This window comes from Cricetulus griseus, chromosome 3 (genome assembly GCF_003668045.3).
Source record: "Cricetulus griseus strain 17A/GY chromosome 3, alternate assembly CriGri-PICRH-1.0, whole genome shotgun sequence".
NCBI classification, from domain to species: domain Eukaryota; kingdom Metazoa; phylum Chordata; class Mammalia; order Rodentia; family Cricetidae; genus Cricetulus; species Cricetulus griseus.
The window spans coordinates 139,739,438-139,761,307 of record NC_048596.1 but is presented as its reverse complement, the minus strand read 5'-3'; the positions used below and the strand labels follow the sequence as shown (position 1 = coordinate 139,761,307).

Sequence of the window (21,870 nt, the reverse complement as noted above, 5' to 3'; positions counted from 1 at the left end):
AAGAAAAGAAAAGCCAGGAAAAGCAAACTAGCAGGCAGCATTCTTCCATGGTCTTCTTTTGAATTCCTGTTTTGAGTCCCTACCTTGACTTCCACTGATAATGCATTATGAAGTTTAAGCAAAATAGATACTTTCTTACACAATTTATTTTTGGTCAGTGTTTTATAACAACAGAGAAGTAAACTAGAACTAGAATTGAGAGGGAGTGCCGATGGCTATGCTGGACCCACCTGTGAGTTGCTTTTTATTTGTGGGGGATGGAGTTGTAGAAGCATTCAGAACTTTGGGATGAAAGTGTTTAATGCTTAATGAGTTTCTGTTGTAAGATCTTGGAAGAGAAGACTATTGAAAGAAACAAAGAAGAGGTAAGTCTTAACTGAGAAGTTTCAGAGAAAAATTTGAGATATAGTCATGAACTCTAACAGGGCTATTCATGTAATGCAATTTAATTAAGAGTCTGTGGAAGTGAAATATTTCTTTAACTTTTGTAATAGATGATGGTTGCCTGTAGTGAAAATCAGATGATGATGAAGTCCAGCATTACTGTGGTGAAATCTTTAGGAAGTACTGCCCAAGGTGAGCATACAGAAGCTGACCATCAACCTCCAGCAGAACTTGGAAAATAATGGGTAAAAGTCTCCTATGTGATGCTAGTTTTGAAGACTTGAAGGGATCATGGAGAGAAACTGAGGCATAGGTATCAAACGGCAGGGTCAGAATCCCTGCAAAAGTCAGGACAGACGATTGATAAAGATAAAACCTCATTTTTAGTGGAGACCCGGAAATATTGTATATACTAGGACTGTGGATGAACAACAATGACAGCAGCAGTTCTGGAGTAGAGCTCCCAAAGAAATAGAACTGCCTAAACCCTTTGAAGCCCAGCAGATTATAAGTGAGACCAAAATGCTGAGCACTAAGCTGTTTACACTGATGCATATTGAATTTTTTCATCTGGTTCTTCCCTTTTGAATTATGAATGTGTGTAATTTTTAAAAATTTTACAAAATCCTATAACTAAAAGACTTTGGATATTTTAAAGAGACATTGAAGTTTTAAAGTGTTGAAAGTTTTTAAAGACCATGTGACTTCTAAAAGCTGGACTGTTTTTTATTGTTATATTGTTATAATAAAATAATGGTGACAAACAAGATAAAGTTTGTTGTTTAATAATGATATGCCTGTCAGAAAAGGATTCAATAAACTAGCTAGTATTTATCAAATTTACAGAAAATATAGTCTCCTGGGAATAGGAAACCTCAAATTAGGAATTGTCTCTATTAGATTGGCCTGTTGGGCATTTCCTTGATTGCTAATTGATATAGGACAGCCCAAACTACCATCTTTAGGCAGGTAGGCTTGTGCTATGTCAGAAAGATAACTAAGCAAGCCAGGAGCTGCAATCCAGTGAACAGCATCCCTCTATTGTCTCTGCTTCAGTTCCTGCCTCCACATTCCTGCCTTGAGTTACTTTCCCTGAGGATGTACTATAAATTAAATCATTTCCTCCCTTACCTTGCTTTTGTTCAGGGTTTTATAACAGGAACAGAGAAGCAAAGTAGGATGAACAAGGTACTTAAGTCCTCTGTCCTTTGCTATTTTTCTTTAAGATGATAATATTCTCCATAAGATTTAGGGGTTTCATATATGTAAAGGTTACATATGACAATACTGGAAAGCATTTCTTCTAAATATTGGAATAAGATAACATTGTCCAATTTATCTATTATCATAGGGTTTAGTGGTTAAATTCTTAGCCTGGGCAATAAGGGAAGAGAAAGAAATAAGAGAGATACAAGAAAGAAAGAAAGAAAGAAAGAAAGAAAGAAAGAAAGAAAGAAAGAAGGAAAGAAAGAAAGTTGTCCCTATTAGCAGACAATATGCTCTCAGAAGAGTATATGAGAAAACTCAATCTGATTTTTAAAACTTTCAGCAAATCAATACACAAAAACCTAATATGTTTTAAATACAATTGGTAAGACAATTTCAAAGAAGAAATTTAGGAAAGCAATTGCATTGGCAATAGCTTAAAAATGCCTAATGAATGTAAACCTCTACAAACCAAATTTTAAGCACTTAAAGAAAATTAAAGATGATACCAGAAGATGGAAGGACTTCTTGTTCTCTTTTGTGGGTGAAACTGATATTACAAAAAAGGCCCCATTACAGGAAACTACATAAAGATTCAATCTATTCCTCCTAAAAATTCTAATGACATTCTTCGCAGAAACATCAATAGTGGAATACACGTGAAGGCAAACAAACAAAACAAACAAAACAAAACAGACAAAAAACCCTGAGTAGGTCAAGCAATTCTTGCCAGAAAAAAATAACTCTACAGGTAGGGCAATATCTGTTTTCAGTTTATACTACAGAGTCATCATAACAGAAGCAGAATCAGCAGGGAACAAAGTGGTACAAAGCCAGACATAAATCTATATAATAGAATAGAGGACGCAGAAATAGACCCACAAAGATACAACACCAGACTATCAAGAAATTTGCCAGAAACATACCTTTGAGGGAAAAACATGTTTTCAACAAATGATCATTTAAAAACTGGATCAGCCATAGTGAATAATCTGAACATCTGAAACTGTTAAAGGAAACTTAGAGAAATACTTGAGGATATTGGCATTGAAAAAGACTTTCTGAAAAGAGATGAAGAAGCAGCAAAAATAGGTGGTGAGTAAAATCAGGGGAGAAGAAAAGAACAAATAGGGTACGAGCGTGTGTGCGAACATGCGCGCGCGCACACACACATTTTGTTTACAAAATCCATAACTGCCCCCAAGTGTAGTCCATTATTTAGATCCCAGAAAGGAAAACAAAGCAAAATGGCTTTATCTCTTGGAATTCTTGTCACCCTAACTTTGGTTTGACCTGGGTAGGAAGTGTGGAATGTTCTCCACCTCAGTCTGTCCTACAAAGGAGGCTGGAGACAGCTACTGTCTGTATCTCAGCAATGATACCTGGAGTAGAGTGAAAACTTGCATGAACTGGAACAATACAAAAGGGTAAGCATGATTCAGCCCTACACTGGAAAGCAGTACAGGGGTTTTTGGGTTACACTAACCACCCCTTGAACTGGCCAATTGTCAAGGAGTAGCCCTCTGCAGATGCACACTTGAGAGAGGAGGATTAGGCAAACCTCTGTCTCTCCCAAGCTTGTTTTCACTTTCCAGGTGAGGACAACATCCTCCAAGATTCCTTCAAGTTCCCCACTGGCTTGACCCCTGACAATTGAAACAAGTTAGAGCCTCGAGTGCTTAGGAAGAGAGCATCAGTCTTTTACTTGACCAGGTCATGGCCCGAATACCATCTAGAACAAGAAAAGTGACCATCCCCACCCCCAGAAGAAAATACTAATTATAATACCAACCCTCCATTAGATTTGTTCTGTAATCAAGAGGAAAAGTTCCTCAAAATTCTCCATGTCTATCTTCCTTTTAATCGGAAGGATCGATCATCCAGATTTTGCTAAAAGCTACAGGATAGACCCACAGAGTTAAGTGTATCTATTCTAGGTTTATTCTAAAGTGTGTAGTTTCTGCTCAAATGTCACCTAAACTTTACAGATTAATTAAAAGCAGCAAACTGTGGGTGGTCAACAACCATTTGGAGGCCTACATCGGTGTGGTCAGAGGAATTAAAAGGAAGAATATATTCACTCTTGTCCTCCAAGGTCCCAGGGAACTATGGAGCATCCCTTAAAATGTCCTTTACCTGTGGAAAGTCACTTTTTTCTATTGTTCAAGGAGGCTGAGATGTCATTGAGTAGACTTTCAGCCAGTGTCCAGTCTGAAAAGAGGATGGTCAACAAAAAGGAAAAATTCCCCCACACTTACAAAGGAAATAATGGCCAAGCAATGCATATGCCTTTGCCTTACCCTCCTGTAGATGGACTAACTGTGGGAGAAAGAAAGAAAAGCCAGAGATTCCTCCTACTCCCAAGTCACCTCTGAGGACCAGATCTTCAACTTGTCTTGATTGTTTTTTTTTAAAACGTGATTATTATTATTTTATTGGTTTTTCAAGACAGGGTTTCTCTGTGGCTTTGGAGGCTGTCCTGGAAGTAGCTCTTGCAGACCAGGGCTGTCTCGAACTCACAGAGATCTGCCTGCCTCTGCCTCCCGATTGCTGGGATTAAAGGCATGCAACACCACTTACATGTTCTTAAACACCCATAAGAGAAGTATATCCAATATTAAAATGATCAATGTGTATATTTCCTTAACAGTCCTAAGATGTTTTATTATACTTAACCATAAGAGATGTCATTGAAACAACTATTTCTCATTAATAATTTACTTCCTGATAATACTATCTATTCTTAGAATATTACTTCTCACCATTGTAATATGATGTCCTGTGTCCTAAGAAACCATGTTACCTGATTAAAACAGTTTGCTAAATATCTGTTGTCAAACCTACAGATGCTGATGTCTAGTTGTGACTTCAACAAATGGAACCTGGATCTCACTCAGGTTTGGTCCATATTGCCCACCTTCAGTGAACATTATAACTGGTAGATGGGTGGAGATATTTCTTGCTAGTAAGACTATACAGGATTTTGGTAAAAAAAAAACTTTCTGGCACACAGTTCAGCCAGCTACAAAATGATGCCTTACTTTATTAAACAAAGTGTATGTTAGTTATAGTGTTGAGGAACTTTCCTCATTAACCTTGTCATTTAACGTTAGAAAAAACTCAGTGATTGATATATAAACTTACATTGGCTGATGAAAGCCTCTTTGGGCTCTTAAGTCAGATAAATGGCCTCCTCCACAGTGTACATCTTAAAGTAAACAATAATGGCAAAGAAATCATCAATCTCATTGATACCTACCACAAAGCCTTCTGAGGAGTCTTTGGAAGGTCTGGCTGACTGCTCTCTTCCTCTATTAAATGAAAAACTGTCTCAATCATTTTTCTAACTGTGCTCCCTGGAGGAATTACAGTACCACTAACAGTCTCACTTTTAATATGTTTTAGATGCTACCTTACTTATATGATAAGGTCCAAAGATACACACCATCATCAAATAGCTGTCATATGCTCTGAATCATTCCCACTTGTTATGTTTCATTGCGGCCTTTTAGACAGACCCTCCTCTGAGCCATTTGGATTGCTGCCCCTCAGTCATGGACCCCTTTTAAGTCCAAGCAGTTAAGAGTGGTTATTATCCCCTAAAAGCAGTTAGGGTTACCTCTGAGAGCAGAAAATGAGAAGCTAGGAGTTAAACAGACTCCCTTTTATGGAGACAGATGGAGAGAAGAGGCCCAAGCCTAGCTAATAAAGGTGGTGATTTCCAAGCTTCTTCTCACCCACCTGACTTGAGACAAAAGCCAGGAAGCTTAAAACAAAAGCTTTGTAAATTAGGAGAGGAAGATTCTTCCAAGACTTCAAAAATCCCCAGTCCTGAAGAAGAGACTGAAGAGCTTCCTAAAACGTCCTTTTTTTTTTTTTTTTTTCTGTATGTCTTTCTTGTATATATGTTTCCACATCCTCAATAAAAACTGTTGATTCTGGCTGTGGTGTTGGTGATTTCTCTGCTGTTACCTGTTAGGCTCTAGATTTTTTATCCTGACTTTTAATTATTTAAATACCAGAGAAATCAAACCCAATAAAGACACCTAGACTGTAATTTCAGGACCCCTAGACTGTATTAATGCAATGCTCACACAGTGTGCTGTTTCATTGAGATCCAACACATCTTGCACTTCAAGCACCAAGGAGAGCTCATTTGTGGCACCATGGGTTGAACAAGAGACTCTCGGTGAATTAGAAGATAGAGCCCTGTGATCTCACTGATGTATGATCTCTAGAGAGTTTTCTCAGTGGTGTAAAGTAGAATGGGGCTACCACAAACTGGGAGAGAAGGTGAGTTGGTATCAGAAGGAGTTGCCAACAGAATGTGACCTTTTGATGTTAGGTTATATTGTTCTGCTTCATAAAAGAAAGAAAATGAAACCAACAGAAGTGCCATATTTGATGTAGGCTCTCTTCATCTGCTGAGACAAAAATGGCAGTTGGGGGTGGGGGAAATGGCAGATGGCTTCTCTTATCAAATGGAACTCATTCCAATAAGTCCTTATTTCAAATGAGTCTACAGTCAGGGGCTAAATTCGGTTTTCAGAGTGTTGGCTTTCCTGGCCATGCTTTGCTGGATCCTGGGAAGAAGCCCAGAGACTCAACCTTATTTGATTCGGTGAATGTGTGTGCCTGGCCTGGATCAATCTGTATTTCTCCTGGACTCCAGTATACTTGTGGCAGCTGTCCTCCTAGATGGAGGTTTGTGTTTTCATCCTGAAAGCTCTAACTTAAAATATAAGTAAAATAAAAAACACACAAATCTCTCTTCTCCATGAACTCTGGTTGAACCTGACAGATGTTCAAACTTTTCATTTTCTCCTCCAGTGAGGCTTAATGGAGATTTCGTTACCAGGGTAATCATTTCTCTGTTTGCTCTATTAATCTAGGCTCTCTGAATGTTGACTCTAGATAAATAAAGGCAGCCGAAATATCCATTCTCCCCCCAATTGGATATTTCAGCTTGGACTTTCATTTTGTAAATTTGCTCTGTAATATCAGCTCCTTAATTTAAGAGAAAACGAAGAAAAGACAAATGTTTAACTGCGTTTGATCTAATCTCATCCATGGAAAATGAATTTTAGTTTTTCTATGGACTGTTTAATATTAGCTATTGCTCTAAGCCAGAAGCTGCTCAGCATAGTGCTTTGGAGCCACATGGACTATGGTCAATCTTAGCTGTTGATCCATTTGCACCTCCTAAGAGGGAACATAAAGTCACTTTCAGAGGCATGGATGGAAATCAGTGGTAGAAGGCTGTTCCACTGTGGTTGCGGTCCTGGTTCAACCCAGCACCAAAAGAAAAAAGCAAACAAAATATCCACTTTTGTGGGCCTCTGTTTCCTTTCTAGTATGGGGATAAAGGTTACCATTAGGATGACTAAATTAGACAGTGTGTGTGTGTGTGTGTGTGTGTGTGTGTGTGTGTGTGTGTGAAAAACATTAATTGTACTTCTTTGCACATATGCCTTGTCCCCAGAAAATTAGTTCCTCAGTGTCTCATGTGATACCAGCTATCTATGTGAAGACAGAGAGTGGCACATGGCCATAGACGAAGTGACTCCTTATGAGCTGTAAAGGAGCAGGGACAGGCAGAGCACATCTCCCAGAGTGAGAACAGTAGTATCTGATTGCCACTTGAGTGATGTCAGATTCCCTTTGCTCTACATACTGATGACCTGAGTCACTGTGGACCACACAGCAGCCACTGACCACCCCTAGTGACAGGGAAGTGTCTGAAGTCAGGGAGGAATGCGGCAATGGCCTATTCTGCTGCCTATTTTCCACGTGAACTTACTAGACGGTTAACCTTTGGGGTTTTCAGTTTTCTCACCTGAAAATAGAGGAGTAAATTAGGTTACCTTCATGAGCGCCTCTAGGGCATCTAGGGCATATACGGGAAATTTGATTCTGACTTTAAATCTGTTGACAATATAAATAACACAGGCAGCATGCAGGTGCGTTAGAACTGATAGTCACTTGCCAGGGAGACTCTGGGCTTCCTTATATGGCTCTATGGTGAGACCTGGCTTTCAGGAAACCACAGGCATGTCACAGATTCCCAACACCCTCATATAGACACTTGCTTCTCCATGTTTAAAACAAAATGGTAATTTATTGTTCAACTCAAGTCTACTTCATTAGAAATACCCCTGAGATGTCCTGACCAAGAATAGTACATTTTATTATTCTTTACAGCTGAAACGCCAACATGTCTAACTCTGCATGGAATACTGCTTTTCACCACCCATGTATCAATGAGTAAGCTAAAAGGAGCAGCAGGATTTGTTATGTATGCCTCAACAAAGAATCATGTGATATAATAGAAACCTCTTAATCGTATCTATATTAAAATTGCCAACACAAAACAAATTAAACAAACAAGGAGTCAAATTATGTATTTTCTGTACATTATCTGAATCATATTGTATAAGATATTCAAAGTCCTAAAACTTGGCTTTGTCTCCAGGAAAATAAACATTTAATAAGTTTGTATGGGCTAGAAATAGTATTTGCAGACCATAACACACCTATGACTGGCCATTAGACCACTGTTGAGTGCTATCTGGGCCATGCGGAATGATACAAATTCTCATGTCTGTTTTGTACATTTTGTGTTACAGCAAAAACCTTAATCTCCCAAAGTCCATTGTTTATTAAAATGGCTTACAGTAGTGTATACTTCACAGGGTAGATATGAAGTGTACTTGGAAAATAGTTCTCAACAAATAATTAGGTATCTTGCCAGGGATTGACAGGTTTGGGGACTATTGGAAGATGGACCCCCTTCCTCAATAATCAGTTTTGTCTCTCCTGAAGACAGAGCACACCATATAAAAGGGATGTCTATGAAGGGAAACCTGCTTCTTTATGATTGAATAAACAGGGCACTTCTGATGTGACATTCTAAGCTGTCTTCCTGAACTTATGCTATTGCCTCCTCACTTAGAATTAATCCAACTAGGCATGTCAATCCCTTGGGAAGAAGACCTGATCTCAGGAAAAAAAGGGATTTGGGAGTCCTGTGCCCAAGTCTCCCCATGTTCCCCAGTAACCTTTTCTCTCTCCCCTTCTCTATCTCCCTCCATCTTCTGACACATAGCCAATTAGGAGTGTGGCCCACAGCAGTTGGGACCTGACCTCTGGGTCTTTGTGGCCTTTGTCTACATAAGCATGTAAAGCCTGTTCTGGGGTTTTATTTGTGTGCCAAAACCTAGTTTTGGTCCTTCTGTTAATTTCTCCCTGACTTCTTCATGGAAAATCTTCAAACGTGTAGTTCTAACTCTTGCAAAAATACACACAAACTATTCAAAGCCACCCACAACCTGTCCTCCTTAGTCCACAACTCCTGAATGTCTACAGCAAAGTCTAATGGAGTGGTCTTACTCCTTCTTTCCATCCATGGATTAATATTTGCCACTTACTACTTCCTTGAACTTTCAACACCTCCCTTACCTTAGACTTTGCAATAAAATCCACTTTGTATATCTTCAAGAATGTTCTCCAAGATCACAGCACTTCAAAAACCCTATGCCACTACTACACTTGTTCTCAATTTTAAAAGCTGCCCAGGTTCAGAAGTACAATTCTTTTTCTTTCTTTTTTCTTAAATTAGAAACAATCTCATTTTACATATCAATCCCAGTTCCCTCTCCTTCCCATCCCCCCATGCCTTCCACTGACCCTCCATCCCACCCCCCCTTCTGTTCCCCAGGGAGGGTGAGGCCTTCCATGGGGATCATCAAAGTCTGTCACATCATTTGGAGCAGGGCCTAGACCCTCCCCCATGTGTCTAGGCTGAGAGAGTATTCCTCTATGGGGAATGGGCTCCCAAAATCCATTCATATGCTAGGGAAAAATACTGTTCCACTAGCAAAGGCCCCTTAGACTGCCCAGGCCTCCTAACTGACACCCACTTTCAGGGGGCCTGCAGAACTACAACTCTTAATTAGAGACATGATGCAAATAAATAATCCCTAAAAATGTGTTTCCCATCCATACTAAATGATGACTCACATTAGACTTCACCTTTCTCATTGCCCTCAGGAGGGACAGCACTGCTCTAAATGCTAGGGCCTTGGGTCTAAGTCAAATATCAATAACAAATCTTTGCTGCTCAGTTAGACCAAGACTCCCTAGACATAGAAAAGGCTGGTACCTTCCTGCATTCTCAGTTAAATCCCCCATTCTTGTAGTCCCACAAAATCAGTGAGACCTGGAATTACTGACAGTCCAACATACAGGAACCTGTGTTCTCTCAAGGATGAATTGTGCTAATATGCTTACTAGTCCTGGATCACTACAGATACTCTATAATAACTCAAAATAGAATCATTCCCCTGTTCTCAATAGACAGAACAAGACTACAGCCTTTGATTGTCTCTTGGCACTTGGTCAGTGTTATCTCCATTATTAGACATCCTTTGTCCTTAATGCTTTTAGTTTTTCTGTTTGACTCTTGTCTTGTTAACACCATTTAAAGACATTTTTTAAGCATCCTTTTGCACTAAGGTCCAATTGGTGACTCAAGAAGATGTTAAAACTATGTTCTATTACACTAGACTAACCTGGTCTATACAGCTCTGGAAACCAAAGTCAAACTCTGAAAACGTGACTCTTTCCCCACTCATCAAGAAGCAGTCAGATGAATATGGTACCCTTCATTTGTTTTGTGCTTTCAGGATCTGCAATAAAGGACAGTATACTGCAAACTAAGGTAGCTTCCTAAACTAAGAATTCTTCCCTCTCCCAAGAAGATTACCCTTCTTGAAAAAGAAGTCCCGCCTAATCAAAATTCCATTCCAGAACAACCAAAGATGTCTACCCAACCACCTGTTCACAGAAAAACCACAAAATTCCCTTGCCCTGAGTCTAGTCTCATCTCCTGTAAAACCCTGTCTCTCCCAGTACCACAAAATACAACCTTCAATTCCATGGGAAGGTTTCTCATCCCTCATAGCAGTACAGTACCATCTGTTTCTGTTAAGGTCTATTTTACCCTCTCTCATTTTCATGTCACCTGGATCAATCTTTAACACTGATAGAAAAAACTAAAAAGAGAAAGGTTTTATATTGGCTTAGAGATATAGTCCTGGCAGCAGGAGCTTGAGACATTGCATCCTCAGTCAGGAAACAGAGAACAATGGATCTCTTGTTTACAGCTAGTTTTCTCCTTTACACTAAGTACATAACCCAAGCCTAAGAAAAAGCAACACCATTTTTAGGGTGGTTCTTTTCACATTAACCTAATCAAGGCACTTCCTCATAGGCAAGGCCGGAGGCTAACCTAGTCTAAATAATCACTTTCAGTCTTAATCTTGGCCAAAAGCTTATCTTCAAGGTGTTTGAGATCCTGACAAAACAACAATCAACAATCACCTCTATAACTTCACCCCTTGATAATTTAGCACCCAAAACACTTTTAGTTTTTTTTATATTTTCATCTATTTTTCTTTTGTTGAAAATAGATTTTTTTCACATAATATATTCTGAATATAGTTTCCCTTCCCCAATTCCATGAAGATTTTCCCCATTTTCCCTCCCTCTACATCCACACCTTTTCTGTCTTTCTATAGAAAAAAAACCAGGAATTTGAAGAATAATAATAAGATAAAACAAAAACAAACAGAAAAAGAACAAAGCAAACAACCGGAAGAAAAAGAAGGAAAGAAAAAGTACAAGAAATATATATTAATGAAGAGACATACACATTTGTACACATAGGAATCCAATAAAGACACAAAAACTGGAAGCCATAACATATATGCAAAGGACCTGTAAGGTTTTTAAAAACTGCCCCAACAAAACATTATGAGATAAAGAATTCCCAAAGATGCCATTGAGTTCATTTTTGTGAGACATTTACTTTAGAGTGTGGGGACTGCCCTTAACAGTGAATAAACACTTCTAAGCCATTATCTTCTTCTACCCTAGGTTCATAATCTTTTCATAATGCAAGGTAAGTTTAGTCCAACTTCAAAAGTATCCATAATTTGCAAAAATCCAACACTGTTTGAAAGTACAAAGTCCAAGTCTCATCTCAGAGTCAAAGCAAATCTCTTAATTATGGGTTCCTTTAAAATTAAAAAAGTTACATACTTTAAGCATATAATTACACAGAGTAGATATTCTTATTCTAAACAGGAAGAATTGACACATAGAAAGGACTGATCAGACCAAAGCAAAGCAAGATTGCAACCTAGCATGACATACACTAAATTATGGTGCTCCATGTCTAGCCTTTGAGACTCAGGATAGGATCATCTGGGCTTCAACGGGATTATTGCCATCCCTCCAACTATGCTGATTTTAGTATAAAGAAGTGGTTCCACTCCAAGCAGTCAGCTTTCTTTGGCAAATGTCCCATGGTTCTAGCATTGATGACATCCCCGAGTCTCCATTGCAAGTGGCTTCATTTTCATAGCTCCATGCAATGGAGCTTTCATGGTTGCTTTGCATGGACTCTGACCTTCCCATGCATTGTGTGACCTTAGCTGCTCTTTCATATTCCCTCAACCTTACATTTTGCATGCCTGTAAAAATAGAACTTGGTGATTGCAGCTAATTTGACTGCCAGTTTGAGATACTGTCTTGCTCTCCTAAACCATGACTACATCAGCTTCTCTGAGTGGACTTCGAGGAAAAACTTGCCTAGATAGTTGCTTTCAAGAGGCAGGAAACCCCTTCAGTTTTTTCCTTAATAAGAACTCTAGCATTTCAAATAAGCTTGCATTTTCACAAGTTAAATCGTTTGATGAGTGGGATCTTGCAGTGGGGTCTTACCTTGTAGTTATAGATAATAATAAAGGGCAATGGCAGTAGCCTGTGTTGTTTTGGGTATCCTCGGGGCCTTCCTAACCAATATCCTGTCAGAAGGTATATTATGCCTTGCCCTTCAATTTTTATTTAATACCACATCTTTTGGGGACAACATTTTTCACCCATGAAAGATAATCTGTTCGAACTCATTTTCAAACTCAGTTTGAAATTACTTTGCTAAATAATGTTTTTCAGAGTCTTTTCTATGTACTAAGTTTATGTTAGCCCATTCATATCTCCTCTCCACCCATAGTGCCCATCCTTGCTTAAACAGCAACCCCCAGTATTTCCTACATCTCCTTTCATATATCAAATGTTCTACTATCCCTTCAACTGTGTATTTTACATGATAGTGAGATAGTAAGCTTCTATATGGCTTTGTAGACAACCTTTTTTGGTTATCCCTCCCTGACATCAAATTATTTCTCTCACACTTTCACATCCCTCTATGCTTGAACTTTTTTATCCCAAGTATTTGCTGTGTTTAGTTTTTCCAAGGATCTCAGGTTCATCATTAAAATTATTGGCATAAGGTATGTCAATTTTTTTAATTAAAACTTTAAGTGCTGTCCACTGTCCACTTAGAATGGACTTCACCGTGTCCCATAGGTTTTGATAAATTGTGCTTTCATTTTGATTCAGTTCTAAGATTTTAAATTTTTTCTTCTTGATTCCTTTCGTGACACATACTAACTTAAGAGTATTTGTTTAAATGTTATGAGCTTGTGTGCCTTCTATAGTTCCTATTCCTATTGATATCTAGTTCTATTCCATAGTGGGTAAATGGAATATAGGATATTATTAATTTTCCTATACTTCATGAGATTATTTTGTTTCCTAATATTTGTTTCCTAATTTTAAGAAAAATTCCATGGGCTGCGTAAAAGAGTGTAATTCTTTAATGTTTGTGTGGAATGTTATATCAGTGTATAACATTTGATGTGTGATATTATTTAATTCCAATGTTTCTCCATTTAGATTTTGTCTGGATGGCCTGAGTATTGGTCACAGTGATGCACTGAAGTTCCCTGTTATCACTGCATTGGTTAATTTGTGGCTTTACAGCCAAATTTGTTATTAACAGCTTACAAAGATAGAGTTTTTATGTTACCCAGTTGAGTTATATGATTGTTTCATCTTTTCTGTATTTCTTCAGTTGTGTTTTTTATATTATTCCTCTTACCAATAACCCATAAGCTTCCCCCTAATTCCTTCTTCATTTCCCAATTCTCTCTTCTAATCTCCTTCCCTCTTTACTATTGTTTAAGGAGTCCATGCATCTTTTTGTTTCTGATTTTGTTAATTTGGGTATTCTCTCTTTGCCTTCTGGTTTAGTTTGGATAAGGGTTTGTCTATCTTGTTGATCTTCTCAAGAAACCAACTCTGTTTCATTGATTCTTTGTATTGTTCTCTTTGCTTCTATTTTATTGATTTCAGCCCTGAGTTATATTATTTACTGCCATCTACTCCTCTTGGGTGTGTCTGCTTCTTTTTGTTCTAGATATTTAAGGTGTGCTGTTAAGTCACTGGTATGAGAATTATAACATAATGATACCTAACAATATTGTGCTATACTCATAGATTGGTGCCTAGCCCAATAGTTATCAGAAAGGCTACATTCAGCAACTGATGGAAACACAGTTTCATTCCCACAGTCAAGCATTGGGCCAAGTTTGGAGAGTCCCGATGAAGAGAGGGAGGAAGGGATGCAGGAGCCAGAGGAGCCAATGACTTCACAAGAACACCAACAGAATCAACTAACCTGGGTTCATAGGTGCTGCCAGAGACTGAGCAGATAACCTGGGAGCCTCTGTGGGACTTACCTAGGCTGTCTTCACATTTCTGACAGTTCTGTAGCTTGGTCTTCTTGTGGGACTCTTACCAGTGGGAACAGAAGCTGTCTCTGACTCCTTTAACAGGCTTTTAGGACCCTACTCCTCAAACTGGGTCACCTCACCCAGTCTTAATACATGAGGAGGTGCTTAGTCTTAGCTGTAGCTTGATATACCATGTTTTGTCCATACTCATGAGAGGCCTGCCATTTCCTAAAGAGAAACAGATGAGGGGTCTATGTGGTGGGAGACGGAGGAGTGGTGGGGGAGGGACTGGGAAGAGAGGAGGGAGGGGAAACTTCTGTGAGGATATAAAATTAATTAACTAACTAATTAATTAATTAAAATAAGTCCATGTACACATATGTTAGGATCAAATTCACCATTTTACTCCCTTCCCCCAGAGTTCTATCCCCTTCCCACCATTTTCCCTCCAAACTTCATGCATTTCTCATTCTTTTTTCCCTTTCTTTCTTTCTTTCTTTCTTTCTTTCTTTCTTTCTTTCTTCTTTTCTGATTCAGCGTCTATTTAGTTTTGCCTGGGTATAGATCTATCTACTGGAGCTGGGATCATCTCTCAAGGAGTACATTACTGGAGAAAATCGACTCTCACTCTCCTAGTGGCAATAAATTGACAATAGTTCCTAAGCTAGAGAAGAGGAGCTATGTATGACTGCTGTCCCCATCCATGCTAAGATGTCTGTCTAACTTGATCTTGTGTATGCTGTGAGTTCATATGTCTATCAGCCCCCTCATTTCCAGAAAGCAATGTTTTTTTTGTTTTTTTTGTTTTTTGTTTTTTTGTTTTTTTTTACAGAAAATACACACTATCATTTTTATAATCTTTACTAGTTAGGGTTTCTATTGTTGGGATGAAACACCATTAATAAAAGCAAGTTGTGGAGGAAAAAGTTTATTTGGCTTACACTTTCCTATCACTGTTCATCATCAAAGGACATTAGAACAGGAACTTAAACAGGGCAGGGACCTAGAGGCAGGAGTTCAAGCAGAGGCCATGGAGGGATGCTGCTTAATGGATTGCCCCCAGGACTTACTCAGCAGCCTGTTTTCTTATCAATGTAGTACCATCAGCTCAGGGATGTCCCTTCCTACAGAAATTATTAATTAAAAAAATATTCTACAGACTTGCCTACAGCTTGACCTTATGGAGGCTGTATCAACCTGACATAAAATTAGCCAGCATACAGTATTTCTGCTTTGTCTTCCATACTATTCCTTGAGACATTGGGGGGGGGGTCAAGCTGTTATATAAATGTCTCATTTATGGTTGAGAACTCCATAGTCTCTTATTCTCTGCAAGGTGACACATTGTTTCTCTGTATTAATCACAGACAACTGTGGAAAGAGGTTCTCTGATAAAGGTGGAAAGATGTACTTAACTGTGGGTGTAAAGTTATATATTCATTGGTCAATTTCACCCTAGACCTATTCAAGAGAATAATAGTAGGTTTTCCCCTGGGGCCCATCTCCTGTCTATTAACTGGTGTCAATACCCAGTATTAGTCCTGTCTCATGAAGCAGTCAAATTAGAAATTGTTGGTTACTTCCATAACATTGAAGCTTCAATTGTACAAGTGGGCATATACAGCCAAGGTCACTGGTTATTGTAGCTCATAATTTTGATTATTTTTCTTCCCTAGAAGCATTCATAGCACCTTCCAGCACAGTGAAAGTGAGTAGGGATTTATCTTCAAGTTTGGTATAAACTCTTTTTACACTTCTTAATTAGGATCATCTATAGCTTTAATATTCTTAAACCTATTTACATAAGCAATTTCCCAACTAATCCTTCTACTTGAACCTCCTCTATTAACTTTCTATTAACTTTCTTATGTTATTTCCCAAACTTACTCAGCTTATTCTTTTTCAACTCTGACCCTTAGTGCTTAATATCATAATATCCTATTATATACTATGCTGACTTTTTTCCTTTATTGGAGTTGAAAGGGTAATTGCTCTTAGCTGATAATTACTGTAATTTTATAGTTGGTCTATATATCAAGTGGTGTTGAGATCAGGCCTGGTGTACTGAGTATCTGGGTGGAAAGTTAGGGATTAAACTATACCAGTATTTAAGATAAAGAAAGATTATAAGAGTATAGTGAAACCAAAGAGGACATAAATAAATGCTTATATGCAATCAAAGAACATTCAAACAGAGGGAAATAAGGAAGACAATGAAGGATTGATAAGAGTTCAAGAATTGTAACTTTGTAAATGAAACACACATCTAGATAAACACAAAAATATGTGTAAGAGAATGAAACCATTAAGGATGCCAGGGATTGAAGGCAAGGGAGGTAAATTAGAACTTCCAGATGACAATAAAGGTAAAACAATAAGCAGATAAAAACAAACAACAGGTAAGGTATATGGGACACCATCATGAAAACTGAATTTGTGGATCATAAGAAGATGTATAAGAGACATGGGGAGTTGATCCAATAAAATAACAGCATAAAATTTCCAAAATCTAGACAAAGATACAGGAAATTTAGACTGTTAGACAAGAGCAGAAAAAAAACCTCTATATTATGTTAGAGTGAAAACACCACATACATAGAACAAGGACAGATTATTAAGACACAAAAGAGAAGTATCAAGTAAGCATATTAACAGATTTCCTAGGAAAAAATCGAAAATACAAGAAGGCAAGAAATGATAAATTTCAAGGTCTAAAAGATTGATGATTCAGATCACTATACCACAACTGCAAGATAAAGAAAACTTTATATGATAAAAAATAAAAGAATTTGTGACCACTCAGACAGTGCTACAGAAAATATGTGAAGGACTTGTATACACTGTAGACAGACAACCATATCCATATCATTATAAGAATGTTCACTACAGCAATAGATAAGCAAAGGAACATTAAGAAAATTGTGAAAGTTATAAAAACAAAATGACAGAAAATAATACATACTTTTCATTAACAACTCTGGGTGTTAATAATTTCAATTCTTCTATCAGTTAACACAGACTGCCATCTTGTTTTAAAACTATGAAATCCACCTATTCTTTTTCCTCTAGCACACACACACACACACACACACACACACACACACACACACACACACTTCATTAGAAAAAAAAACACAGCCTTTAAAATGAAAGGGTGAAAATAACATGCCAAGGAAATGGAACTATAAAGATAGAATGTTAGATTAATCATTCTAATGTGTGATAAATTGGACTATGAACTACAGTTAGGTAAAGGAGATAAAGACGGTTAGTTTGGGCTTACACAGTATGGCTGGCGACATTAGCTAGCGCTCGCTCAACTCTCTCTAACGGGAAAGCAGCGGACTACAAGAGACTAAACTGTATCTGCCTCTATTTCCAACAGACTCACGTTCAACTTTCCCTCAGAAAAATAGGGAGAATTTTATTAGTCCTTTTTTTAAAAAAAAGTTAATATAAAATCATAGCAAAAAAAAAAAAAAGGAACCTGAACTTTAGTAACACAGCTGGAACAATCCGCAGCGGCGGCGGGAGAGGCGGGAGAGGCGGGAGAAGAGATTTAATTTAGTTGATTTTCTGTGGTTGTTGGTTGTTCGCTCGTCTCACGGTGATGGAAGCTGCACATTTTTTCGAAGGGACCAAGAAACTGCTGGAGGTCTGGTTCTCCAGGCAGCAGCCCGACACAAGCCAGGGATCCGGGGATCTTCGCACCATCCCGAGATCTGAGTGGGATGCCCTTTTGAAGGATGTGCAGTGTTCAATCATCAGTGTGACGAAGACTGACAAGCAGGAAGCTTATGTACTCAGTGAGAGTAGCATGTTTGTCTCCAAGAGACGTTTCATTTTGAAGAGATGTGGTACCACCCTCTTACTGAAAGCACTGGTTCCCCTCTTGAAGCTTGCTAGGGATTACAGTGGGTTTGACTCGATTCAAAGCTTCTTTTATTCTCGTAAGAATCATGAAGCCTTCTCACCAAGGGTACCCACACCGGAATTTCCAAGAAGAAATTGAATTTCTTAATGCAATTTTCCCAAATGGAGCAGCATATTGTAGTGGAAGTATGAATTCTGACTGTTGGTACTTTTATACTTTGGATTTCCCAGAGAGCCAAGTAATCAATCAGCCAGATCAAACCCTGGAAATTCTGATGAGTGAGCTTGACCCAGCAGTTATGGACCAGTTCTACATGAAAGATAGTGTTACTGCAAAGGATGTCACTCGTGAGAGTGGAATTCGTGACCTGATACCAGGTTCTGTCATTGATGCCACACTGTTCAATCCCTGTGGCTACTCGATGAATCGAATGAAATCGGATGGAACCTATTGGACTATTCACATCACTCCAGAACCAGAATTCTCTTATGCTAGCTTTGAAACAAACCTCAATCAGACCTATGATGACCTGATCAGGAAGGTTGTGAAAGTCTTCAAGCCAGGAAAATTTGTGACCACCTTGTTTGTTAATCAGAGTTCTAAATGTTGCACAGTGCTTTCTTCACCCCAGAAGATTGAAGGTTTTAAACGTCTTGATTGCCAGAGTGCTATGTTCAATGATTACAATTTTGTTTTTACCAGTTTTGTTAAGAAGCAACAGCAACAGCAGAGTTGATTAAGAAAAATGAAGAAGAAAAAATGCAAAAAGAGAAGACACACAGGAGGTGGTAGCTGCTTTCTAGATGTTGATACTGGGGGCTGGGTTCTCCATGACCACCACCTTGTAGTTGCAGAAAGCCGTAAAGAGTAATGATAGTGTAATCATTTTGAAGTGTATGCATTATTATATCAAGGAGTTAGATATCTTGCATGAATGCTCTCTTCTGTGTTTAGGTATTCTATGCCACTCTTGCTGTGGAATTGAAGTGCATGTAGAAAAGAACTTTGACTGTATGAATCTCTACAACACTTGTGAAAATGATTCAATTTGGTTTATGCACAGTGTAATATTTCTGCAGGCATCGTCCAAAATCCCCTACAGACAAGGCTTTCGTCCTCATTAGATGCTGGCCTCAGCTGACCATCTGCAACTGTTCTAATAAATTGCTGCCAGAGTTTTTACATAGAGTTACCTTCGCTTTCTAGAGCATATTCTCTACTAATGTTATTCAAAACCAATTTTTTACTTCATACAGGTGTTTTATGCAATGACAATTAAAGTTTTTCTTCCACAAAAGAAAAAGACGGTTATTTTGTATATAATAAAGACGTAACTCTTGGGAGCAAATAACTATTCTAATCACATAGATCATCAGTGCACTCAATTTCATTAAAAAACACTACTGAACATTAAGTCACAGATTACCTTTTATATTTCTTTCTCACCAATTAGAGAATACATTCAAACAACAAACTATTTCTTTTAGTCAAGAGTTAAGTGACTGTCGTTGGTGTTATTGATTTTAGCCATTCTGATAGGAGTAAGATCGTATCTCAGAGTGGTTTTGAGCTGCCTTTCCCTGACAGCTAAGGATGTTGAGCACTTTCTCAAGTGTTTTTCAGCCTTTTTAGATTCCTCTGTTGAGAATTCTCTATTTAGTTCTGCACTCCATCTTTTAATTGTGTTGTTTGGTGTTTTGGTGGCTAGCTTCTTGATTTCATTGTATATTTTGGTGATCAGCCCTCTGTCAGATGTGGGGTGGGTGAATATCTTTTCCCATTCTGTGGGCTGGCGTTTTGTCTTGCTGACTGTGTCCTTTGCTTTACAGAAGCTTCTCAGTTTCAGGAGGTCCCATTTATCAATTGTTGAACATATGTCCTTATTGTATGAGTGTGCATTCTTTGGGCATATACAAAGAACTCAAGAAGCTAGTCTCCAAAACACCAAACAATCCAATTAAAAAGTGGGGTACAAAACTAAATAGACAATTCTCTATAGAGTAATCTAAAATGGCTGAAAGATACATAAGACAGTGTTCAACATCCTTAGCCATCAAGGAAATGCAAATCAAAACAACTTTGAGATACCATCTTACTCCTGTCAGAATGGCCAAAATCAAGAACACCAATGACAGTTTATGTTGGAGAGGATGTGGAGAAAGGGGAACACTTCTCCACTGGTGGTGGGAGTGCCAACTTGTACAGCCACTTTGGAAATCAGTATGGCGACTCCTCAAGAAAATGGGAATCAGTCTACCACAAGATCCAGCAATTCCACTCTTAGGCATATACCCAAAAGAAGCACATTCATACAACAAGGACATCTGTTCAACGATGTTCATAGCAGCACTATTTGTAATAGCCAGAAACTGGAACCAGCCTAGATGCCCTTCAGCTGAAGAATGGATAGAGAAAATGTGGTACATTTACACAATTGAGTACTCTCAGTGGGAGGAAAAAACAATGGAATCTTGAAATTTCCAGGATGAACTAGAAGAAACCATTCTGAACGAGGTAAGCCAATCACAAAAAGACAAACATGATATGTATTCACTCATATGTAGATTTTAGACATAAAGGATTACAGCCTACAATCCATACTGCCAGAGAAGCTAGTAAACAAGGATGACCCTAAGAGAGACATACATGGTCCCCTGGAGAAGGGGAAAGGGTCACAGTCCCCTGAGCAAATTGAGATCACGGGAAGAGGGGGAGAGATCTATGAGAATGAGAAGGGAAGAAGAGGAAGGATGCAGAGTTCATGAGGGAGCAGAAAGTTTGAGTCAGGGGAAGAATAGAAGAAAGGATATGGGATAGGTAGGGTTTTAGTTGGGGGGCGCGGTAGGGGAGGGCGGGTGGAAGAAGGGAACCGGGATTGTCATGTAAAACAATCTTATTTCTGATTCAAATAAAAAATGATTAAAAAACAAATAATGTTGTTATGAACATAGTTGAACAGATGTCCTTGTTGTCTGAATGTGCAGTCTTTGGGTATATGCCCAAGAGAGGAATTCCTGGATCTTGAGGTAGACTGATTCCCATTTTCCTGAGAAACTGCCATACTGATTTCCAAAGTGGTTGTATAAGTTGGCACTACCACCAGCAATGGAGGAGAGTTCCTCTTTCTCCACATCCTCTCGATTGCAATGCACAAAACTTAAGCCCAAATGGATCAAGGACCTCAACATAAATTCAACAACACTGAAACTCCTAGAAGAGAAGGTAGGCTGTACCCTCGAACAAATTGGTAAAGGAGACTGCTTTCTGTTTGAATGCTCTTTGAGTGCATTTAAGCATTTATGTATGTTTAGGTTTAACATTTTCTTTGGCTGATGGATCTTTTTCTTCTATGGTATCTTCAATGCCTGAGATTCTCTCTTCTCTCATATTCTGTTGCTGATGCTTGCTCTGTAGTTCCTGTTTGCTTACCCAGATTTTTTATTTCCAGAATTCCCTCATGTTTTCTTTATTACATCTGTTTAGATTTTCATGTCTCGAATAGTTTCCTTCACCTGTTTGGTGTTTTGTTTGTTCTTTTGTCTTTCCTGGCATTCTTTAAGGGATTTATCAATTTCCTCCAAATTTTTGAGCTGTCTTTTCCTCCATTTCTTTAAAGGATTTTTTCATTTCCTCTTTAGGGACCTCTATCATCTTTATAAAATTGTTTTGAAGGTCTTCTTCGTGTGCTTCAGCTGCATTCGAATATTTGGGTCTTGCTGTCATATGGTGGCCTCATATTGCCATGGATATAATTAATTGTCCTCTTAC

General features: G+C 38.4%; 1 protein-coding gene across 1 annotated transcript; it reads left to right on the top strand.

Moving 5' to 3' along the window:
• The first annotated feature begins 17,783 nt into the window (after positions 1-17,783).
• Positions 17,784-18,944, top strand: LOC100769515 (S-adenosylmethionine decarboxylase proenzyme). Its single transcript, XM_027404731.2, is given in 2 exon segments — positions 17,784-18,185; positions 18,187-18,944. Coding segments are annotated over 2 exon segments (999 nt in total). The 5' UTR covers positions 17,784-17,838; the 3' UTR covers positions 18,839-18,944.
• Positions 18,945-21,870: the final 2,926 nt, after the last annotated feature.